The 10,552-nt window shown below is 38.2% G+C and overlaps 1 protein-coding gene across 1 annotated transcript; it reads right to left on the reverse strand.

Annotated features, from left to right (window-relative positions):
* Window positions 1-362: 362 nt before the first annotated feature.
* On the reverse strand, window positions 363-800 carry LOC136843464 (uncharacterized). The gene has a single exon (XM_067112000.1). The coding sequence runs from the start codon at window positions 798-800 to the stop codon at window positions 363-365; it is 438 nt and encodes a 145-aa protein (XP_066968101.1).
* Window positions 801-10,552: the final 9,752 nt, after the last annotated feature.

A 10,552-nucleotide genomic window follows, 5' to 3' on the forward strand; every position in this document is an offset into this window, starting at 1 on the left:
CTCTCTCTCTCTCTCTCTCTCTCTCTCTCTCTCTCTCTCTCTCTCTCTCTCTCTCTCTCTCTCTCTCTAGCAGATTTTTAACATATTAAAATTGTCCTTGGTCCAGAACTGACTTAAGTTCTTGGTTTTAAATTTACCATGAAATTTTACCAATCGGGACACTCCTATTAAACCTTAACACTGTGCTAAAAACCTAATAAAATTCTAACATGTTTCTTGGTTCTTAATAGGCAGACCACAATAATTTCTTTATAATTTTCTGCGTTTCAGATTTCATAAGTCTTCAATCAATATAACTCAATTTAAATAACAATATAACTCAGCTTAAATAGCAATAAGTATGACTTACATATAACCTCGGTTTAACATGTAATTTTGATTGCATGCAAAAGCTGATAAGATTTCATCATACACTTCTTAAGAGTGGAGGTGTCATCTCCAAAGAAGAAATAGTCGACTAGGGGTTTATCTTCACTTTTGTTTGGCAATCTTTCAGGGCCAGGCAGGTTGGCTTCATGTCGATCAAGCATTTTGCAAAGCTGTGTCTTGGCAAAGGGACCACCATCAGACTCGGACCCTATGGCATCTTCATCCACGAACAGGAACTTATACTCAGCATCAACAGTTCCTAGTAGGATTATAAAGTAGAACTTCTTATAATAATGAGTTCCTCCAAAGGGTGGGTTCTGGAAGCGGATGTGATTCCCGTCTATTGCTCCAAGGGTGTGTGGGAAATTCCAACGTTGCTCAAAGCCACGGGCTGCCTCCTTCCATTGCTTTTGGGTGCTGGGTACGTGCATGACCTAATCTCCGTAGACAGCCACAATGGCCCTAGCAGTCTCGGGCACAATACCGCTGATCGTGTTGGGAGCTACTCGGAATTAGTAGGACAGGCTCTTGTAGGATTCTCCAGTTGCAAGGAAACGTAAGGTAATTGCAATACGCAGGCCTGGCTCAATGGGTCTTCTCCAGAATGTGAGGGTCTTCTTTATGTAGGGCATGACCCGTTCCACAATTTCATTGAACAGCTCCTCCGTATTCCTGGTAAAATTCCCACACAGTTCTGGAGTTTCAGTTGCCAATTCTCTCATCAGTTCTCATAATAACCTTTCTCCTCCCCTCTTTGTAAATAAGGCCAGACCCAGCACCTTCTTGGTTTTCTTTTCTTCTTGCGTTTTCGTTCCTCCAGGCACTTAACAATTCTTAACTGCAACAAGGCATCATTGTAATCCGAAATACATTCTGCTTATTCCGGATCATGTAGGTTCTTGGTTATGAGGCTCAACAAATCTGTGTCCTCCATCTTCTTGCTCTGTCTGCAGCTGCAACAAGAATGGTGAGTGCCGAGTTCACCTGGCATTTAAATATGGTGGCATCCAGGTGCACGACACATGGCGCTGCCGTTGCGTCAGTCGGCACGGAACGTAACTAAGTCGGGCATAAATCGTCATGAATCGTCATGCCTTCATGGATGTCGCAAAGCAGCCTAATTCGATGAAAACATCAGGTACTCAAAATAATTACAATGATCACATCTCAAATGATCCCCCCCAAACTCCTTTGCAGATCGTTTAGAATAAAAAACTCTCAGGCATTTCATCTAAAACATAACCCCGGATTGTGTTTTTGCCTCCTTACTTTGTTCGTTTTCAGAAAGTTGACGCTTTTTCTATATTTCATTTACTATTTTCATACTTTATATTATAGCTAAAGAGGCGTGGTGAAGAACATGCGAGTGCTCCTGTTTCAGTAATTAAAAATTTACATATGCATATTCAACTATGGGTCTTTTAACCATGACAAAAAGGACGAAATAGTGTTTTGGTTGCGACAGATTATGATTATTATTGTTGATTTTACGAGCTGAACTGAAATTATCTAACCAAAATAGACGGGGCATGACATTAAGCAAAAGAATTTTGAAAAGAATGAATTCAAATGAAGTTGAATCTGTAATCTTAATGATTATCTAAATGATACTGCCAGAATGAAAAAAGATATAATACGCATTACTTTATTCCTTCTATAATGATACTATACCGTAAACAGACTCCTCTGAACAATATTAATGACATTTCATTTATGGCATTAAATAGAGCATTACAACGGAAATACCTCATCCACTTACGGAAGTAGCCCGAAATGTGACGCATAATCCATAATGAAGCATAAAATAATGAATACCTTTTTCGCTATAAATTGTGTGCGGTACATCGGTTATTCATAAATACGATTTCAAGAGACTTTCCAATACGAACATAAGCGAAATCGTTCCGAACAAATGTGAAACACGCAAGACGAGTTTGGAAAGAGTTGATCGGAGAGTCTTCCATTTCCAAAGGGGTTCGCTCCTGCTAATCACTTAATGCTGAATTAAACAGCCCGGGGCCATTCATATACAATTAGAATTTGTGCTAATACGAATTCCCTGTTCAGGCTATTTCATAATCTAGCACGGTACACTTGAATTGAAAGGTCTACCGCCTTCCAGTTATTTTGAAGGTTAAATCGTTCATAAATAAGGGAGATCTGAAGAGACCCAGTCTCTTAATTCATTTCGGTATCTTTATTGAAATCGTACAGATATTTCGATCAAAGAGGAACACCGGGTTATTAAGATTTTTCCTTTGTTTCCATTTTATATTTTGAAACTTTAATACCAGTTCTACATTTACTGAGATAATTACAAATGAATGTTGGTACCCAATCCGACATTCACGCCAGCAGGGGTCCCGATAAGATTTCTTGTCCCCCACTGTGTTGTGGGCAACGATAGATAGATATCTACGGTATTCGGAAGAGTTCCTCATTGGATGGGTGGTTATCGTCCTCGGCTAGCACTCTGCTGCCACAGCGTTCGAGTCTCCGACCGGCCAATGAAGAATCACAGTAGAGGAATTTATTTCTGCTGATAGAAATTCATTTCTCGCTATAATGTGGTTCGGATTCCACATAGGTCCCGTTGCTAGGTAACCAATTGGTTCTTAGCCACGTAAAATAAATCTAATCCTTCGGGGCCAGCCCTAGGAGAGCTGTTAATCAGCTAAGTGGTCTGGTTAAACTAAGGTATACTTAACGGTATTCGGAACGTCTTTTGTTATTTTCGTTGGAAAATATTGAGAACTGATTGGTTTTGTTATAAGTGTCACCAATGAGGTGAGATTTTGGAACTCCGCCATTGCTTGAAATAAAAAAATATATATATATATATAAAAACATTTTTAAAACACGCTTTTATTAAAATGCACTAAGAAGTAAAAAATAAATATTTTGAGAAACACCAGGATTTTCTTACAGTTACTCATGTCTACAAAAATAAAAGCGTGGCCCCAAAACATATAAAGAAGCACTACAAGAAAAGAAATATATATTTTTTAATTTCTTGTAGCATATCCTTCCTTTTTGTAGACATGGTTAAGTGTAAGAAAATCCTGGTGTCTCTCAAAAGATTTATTTTTTCACTTTTTATTGCCTTTTAATAAGAGCGTGTTTAAAAAAAATTATATTTCTTAACTACTTTATACTTTTTAGTTTTGACAGAAATTGTAACCGGTTTATGATTGTAGCTAACGAAACTGATATACTGCCGAGCCAAGGAAGGTTTGAAAAACAGGAAGCTATTTGCCGAGTCAAAGAAGTTGTGAAAAATCCGAAGAGTTTCATACAAATCCTGAGATATTGGGAGAGGTCTCTGTAGGGTCACTAGAGGTCACTGCTGACCTACTGATCATGTAAGGTTGTATTGTTACCGGGATTGAGTGACCATGCAAAAATTTCAAGTCCATCGGACGAAGGGAACAGGTCGAAAACTGAGTTGCAACATTGGGCAACAGACAGACAGACAGACACACAGAAGTCAAGTTAAACAAAAGCATGTAAAAACAGACTTGAGATTTTTGGTCAAGACTCTTTTGGTGCACACGTGTAACTTTTTTTCCTTGTATTGTTTCCGCTGAGTTCATTTTCTTTTAGAATCTTTTGAATGTTTCTGACGTCCGTTTCGGTAACAAAATAGTAGATTAAAGCTATAGGGGTTACTGCAGGATATACAGAGTCCAGTATCTCTATAACTACATATTTACAACCGAAATGAACGCCAGGAACATTCAAAGTACACACTAACCCTTTCCGGTCCTGGGGCTTCTGGGAGAAGCCATCCGTCTCTCTCGTACTAGGTATCGAGGGCTTCTCATGGCAGAAGCCCAACCAAAAACCGTCCATAACTTTGCATACAATAACTCGTTATAGCGTCCCCAAAATTTATGAAATCCATAGCCTGTTTTCTCTACTTGAGCTCTATAAATTAAAGAAATCCTTTCTCCCCCACAATCAATCCATAATCTACCCCCGAAAATAATATTCAAAACTACGCCAAAAATTCGGCTTCTCTCTTGCGAGACTAGCTCATTTCACCCGCGTGTTTCTCAGGTGGAAGTCGCCTCTCGCTAGTTGCTGGTTTTGTTTCCACTCACTGTTTGTAACGCTGTCACCAAGCCGCCCTACATCCCCAAAATTTAATTAAGAAGTAATTGGTGCTCTTCCCTCAGATCCGATATCTCATTTTCCGACTCTGAGAAACAAAATTTTCACTGCAATCCATATTTGTAAAAAAAAAAAAAAAAAAAAAAGAAAGAAAAAGTCACTCATCGTACGATAAACTAGCTGCGTTCAATCAAATGTTGAAATCGAAAATGTCTATCCGAGCCACAATGATGGCACTTAGTTAACTGCTAATGAATTATTTCTAATTTAACAGAAATAAATCTTTTGTGAAGGCTCATAAATACAGAAATGTTGTTCAATGTAAAACAAAAATGCAGAAAAATACAAAATTACCGAGAGAACCATCAAACATAAATTTGAAATATTCCTCAAGATATGTCAACAACATCGTACAGGGGGATCATATTGTGGTCCAGGCACATTTACAACCGGTGCGCGAATCCATATACCCACCCTGCATACCCAGCTGACCATGTTGATAGTAAATGTGTGTCTAAACACAAATACACACCCACAATATATATATATATATATATATATATATATATATATATATATATTATATATAATATATTAATAATATATATTGAACACACCGAAATGGAGGAACATGCAAGTAAATAATCTGTTCACACACCGGTTATGAACATGCAAGTAATTATAGAACCATAATTATAGAGTGTATTCAACACCGTGAGGAAAATGACAGCAGTTGTCCAAGGAATAGTGATCCAGACTAGGAATGGGGAAATCCTTGTGGTCAAAATCAACCTTTATATCAGCCGCCCCCGCCCCCTGGAATTTAGGTGATTAACAGCTCTCCTAGGGCTGGCCCGAAGGATTAGACTTATTTTACGTGGCTAAGAACCAATTGGTTACCTAGCAACGGGACCTACAGCTTATTGTGGAATCCGAACCACATTATACCGAGAAATGATTCTCTATCACCAGAAATAAATTCCTCTAATTCTTTATTAGCCGGCCGGAGACTCGAACTCAGGCCTAGCAGAGTGCTAGCCGACAACTCTACCGACACTCCCAACGAAGAACTTTGAACATATCAGAAATATACATGAATTAATGTGATGCACAAAGAAGCTTAAGAAAAAGAGGAAAATGTTCCCGCTAGACTTCGCACCTGTAATCGCTTGATGCAAAATTAAACAGTCCACGGCTCTTCATATACAATTAGAACTCAATGCTAATACCACTCCCCATTCAGGCTGTTTATTAATCTATCAAGGTACGCGTAAACTAAAAGTTCTACTGCTATTCACACTTTCTGAAGTTTTAATCATATGTAAACAATAGGAGATTGTGTAAATCTCATTCTCTGCGCTTAACTGTAAGTCTCTAATGAAAATATCCAGATTTTCCAACCACTGGGAAAGTACGGCAATATGTTCTGTTCCTAGCACACATTCTTCTGTGCCTCTGGAGATTGATAGTGTTCTCGTGATAATAGTTTTCAAAATAACAGTCGTTGTCATGTTTCTCTGAATATGTGACCAACTTCACTGCATTCGTTTGAAAAGCAGTCAAATAGCGCTTGAAAGTCTAGCCCTCATATGCGTAATTAGTGATCATATAATAAACTTAACAACTGCTAAACTATCGTCACATCAGCTATATTCATCGCCTCCAAAAATAAGGGCATATTTGTGCCATCTGAAACTATTTCTGTCCACTGGCGAAAGACTATTATCAAAAGAATTTTTTCTTAGCATCTAAATCTATGACAAGAGAGAGAGAGAGAGAGAGAGAGAGAGAGAGAGAGAGAGAGAGAGAGAGAGAGAGAGAGAGAGAGAGAGAGAGACGATTTTGATGAAATTTGGCAGATATAATAATGGGCAAGTCTTCCCTGACGATAAACTTGACTTGGATATCGATGTCAATTTAATAGTGTTTTTTGTGTAGAAAATTCATAAATCCCCATATATACCAAAAAGATGCTAATTATCTATAATGTATCACCTAAGGACTTATTTTTACAAATTATCATCAAAACCGTAGACCAGTAAAGAGACAAAAAGAATTAAAAGCACGTAAAATCTTTAACAAAGGTAGTAAATGACATGACAAAAGTTACTCTTTTGCTACTAGTACTTCTAGTGGTACACAAGATATAAAAGCGTGAAAACTACTCAATTTGCTCCCCAGAAAATTGACCAAAAAACAATCACAGACGACATTCTTGGTAGCGGACAAAGAGAAGGACGGCTTTTTTTGAATCGACGAACCTCCTTCGATACTATTTCAGCAAGAAGGAAATGCAGAGACGCACTTCAAATCCTCAAGAAGCACTTCAAAAAGCACAAGGGATAAGAATCCCAATAATACTTCAGAAATTTGGACGCAAAATAAACATCTGACATCCAAATGATATATTCCGTCCCCTTTCCTGAAAAATTGTGGAATACTAATTGAGGAGAATTAGTGAGAAAGAAGAAGGGAATTGAGGGAGAAGAGAGAGAGACAACGACGATAGTCGATGAAGTATCAGGAGAGAATCTAAGCCCGAGTTTTAGGGGGAAAAAGTTTTTCCTGAGAAAGAAGCCCAGAAAAAGTCTAATGAGCAAATGAGCCTTGAAAGATCCAGATGAGCAGATGCTGTCAGTAGAAGACGCAGTCTTGTGTCATTTTTTTTAAAAGCAGAATTCTTGGGGAACTGAATGGTGCTCAACTTGAAAGAATTATATAATTCTGAGAATGGTTGCAACAGTGACGGATGTGGATGGGAGGAAGCAGAGGTGGTGAGGAATGAAAACGTAATGGGCGTTAAGCTAGCATGAGTAACTTTGCAACCTAATAAATAGGGTGTGTTTAGTCAAGGCAATGGTTTAGCATGCCCAGCGAATTACCAGGATGAATAAGGTATACACAGGGAGTCTTTTGTTATGGTGGTCTACAGGCCTTGTAGGAAAGTTCTTCAGCAATGAATGAAAGGAATTATTGTCCTTCTGTATAAAACAGAAGTTGATAGATTTAGAATTATTTATGTATAACAGTATTTTTTACTAACAATGGTTTTCGCCGAGAATGTGAAACCGATTACAGACGATTTCTTGTGGGCGGGGGAAGAACAGTGCAGATTATGAAAAAGTTGAGGGTAGAGAGTATGTGGCTCAAGCATCTGGTGTCATTTTGTTTGAGAAGTTGGTAAGTAAAGAAAAAATCTATATATCTAATGACAATATAAGCCACAACTAGACGGCCGAAGCTACAAGAGAAAATTAAAGTTTCTTACCTATCTAGTACTTACGTTATCTTAACTAATCTAATAATAATAATAATAATAATAATAATAATAATAATAATAATAATAATAATAATCATTTCAGCATAAGGCTTCAATACGCAGATACAGTACAGTATATTGATGCAATAGAGAAAGTACATAAGAAGAATGAAGACCAATTTAGCGCATTCCAGCTTGAGGACAGCTACAATAAAAAGTATTATGTGCCTACAGTCAGGTTCAATAATCAACTGGCGCTCATTCATAGTGAGGAAAATGCTCTAGCTTCACTTACTTTAGTAAACGTAGGAGAACCTTTGAATTTAACTATACTTACAAGTGTATCCATACCGTCAAAACTGACGGCAATTTAAGGAAAGGCCAAGACGTTACCATCCTGAAGCTTGGACCAATTAGGCACTTTCATTCGGCATATTTATATAAAGGTCTGTAGTCAGAGAAGCTAACCTCGGGCTGGATGAGAGCAAGTGTAAGTGTGGGCTTAAATACTCCGTACTTACATGTGTATATCTGTATCTATGTGTGTATGTATGTGTATACATATTTGTTTTATTTTAACGAGTGCGTGCATACGACTGAAACAAGTTTCCAGGCTCGTCACATGACCTGAAAGGTGTTACCGAAAAGCTAATTCATGATAAGAGGGCAACCATTTTTATCAAGCTCGGCGGAGCTCCCGAGACCCTCCGTCAATAATGGTATCTTGTATCTTGACTCTCGTTCGATGTTCCAAGTAATCACTTTATTTACCCATGATGAGATATACTCCCATTAGCTTTGGGATTATATTTTTCTTCTTTTATCATCCCCTTATCTCATTCCTTTCTGATTCTTGGACCACCGAAACCTCCAGAGCAACTCAACCTCTTCGGAACCCACCCGAATTGATCAAGGGCGCAACCGGCCCCCAAAAAGGTCGACGAGTTTGACCGCTGAGGCGGGCTGCCAGACGACCCGAGGTTCAAGATCGAGACTCCAGAGGTGTAGCTCGGTGATGCCACCTGGAGAACCTGTACCTGGTGATTGACGTGACAGTAGCCCCCATTTGATAGGTGCAGATAATCAAGATATTAAAATTAATTAGAGATGATGGCGATCTGCCTTACGTCCGCAGGAGACAAGGGTCATAATCCTTTGCCGCCATACTTAAAAGAAGTCTGTCTACCACGTCTGTTGAAATATCTAGAGAAACGGAGTCTTTATTCTCAACGTAATAAGGATGTAGTCGGGTGTAAACGCTGGTTGGTTCTCCGTGTATACCGGCTTGGATGCAATGATGGACGGGAAACAAGGTAAGAAGAACCAAAGAATGGATTTTTAACGGAATGTAGGGGGGGAAAACCCAGTTGCCCACACAGTAAAACAAAGAGGAAGAGGTAGCGAATATGGTAATTGCATTATCCAAGATGAGATCAGTGTTACAAGCACTGACCGGTGAACATAAGCATAATTCTAAGTATAAGTTTGCATAACTTCAGCAGTCAAAAACTGACAAGGAAACAACTGGTGCATGTAACGTAGACCATCATTTCTCGAATACTGAGTTAGCTCTTGCGTCACAATTGCAGAACAGCTATCTATTTCAGATAGATAACAGACAACAAAGTTATATGTGACCCTCAGACGTAATTATTCGTCTTCAAATTTTAATGGAAAGACCGAGCGAATTGGATGAAAAGAAGAAAACGAGACAAAAAAAGGGACCTAATCTGGAAAAGAGGAATAAATCAATTATCAACCTGGTAATCCGAGAATTGACGACTTTCAGAGTAAATATGCGAATGAGTGGGATTGCGGGTGTTACACGGCAGCTTGATACAATAGTAGGAGGTAATCTCTGACTCAGCAAAACACTAAAAAAAGATGCCTTTTATAATAGACGTGGTTGATAACTTGCGCCGAAAGCGAATAAAAAAGCTACCTTGTGATGAAACGGACTGACCTCAATACAATATTCTTGAGACCGTAAACAAAAGAAGAAACCGACTGATTGATTATAAGAGTTATCTCTCAAACACAGGAAGATCAGAAATGTATATAAAATGTTGAAAAAATTGTTAGATTCGGAACATACATATAATAACATTCCCTTGTTCACAAAGGTGCTTCTTTCGGCATGAAACTGTATTTATTAAATGATTCTTAATGGATTTTTTGGAAAGCTTCTGCACAAAAATATTCACTGTTATTTCAAGTTACCTCATTTTTCAACAGTCAATAAAATTTGATCGTTGGCGACAGGTAACCAAAAACTGAAAATATAGGAAAATATAAAAATAAAATTCCGGAACGGGTGTGAAAGTAAACTTTTTTCCGCTGAAAAAGTTTGGAGAGAAATGAATGGCTGACTTAGCCCAGTAAAGGCCATCTTTAGTTCAGTGAAAGATCTTGAGAACGTAATGTCAAGTTAAGACAAAATTATTTGTCTATAAGTCTAAAAGGGTAAATACATTTTTTAAGACCACAATTTTTGCGTCTCTACACAACAATATCTCGTAAGAATTTTACAGACCATTTGGGGGTCTTTAACTACAAAAATTCTGGCGCCAGTTCTAATGACTCTAGATTTTTAGTACATAGATCCTGAATACAAATATCAGCGCGCCACGTACTCGAAGCACTTACTCACAGCGTCTGAAGAGAAAAATCTACGGATATCCCATGTATTATATTCATCACCTTCAAAACTGTGTTCGTTTACCTAAGCAGTGGGCCTTTCATGCTGTTACCTTTGCAGAGATAATGTTGCCTAAGTAGATGCAAGCTTTTATGTACTGGAAAAATATATAT

This window comes from Macrobrachium rosenbergii, chromosome 11 (genome assembly GCF_040412425.1).
Source record: "Macrobrachium rosenbergii isolate ZJJX-2024 chromosome 11, ASM4041242v1, whole genome shotgun sequence".
NCBI lineage: Eukaryota > Metazoa > Arthropoda > Malacostraca > Decapoda > Palaemonidae > Macrobrachium > Macrobrachium rosenbergii.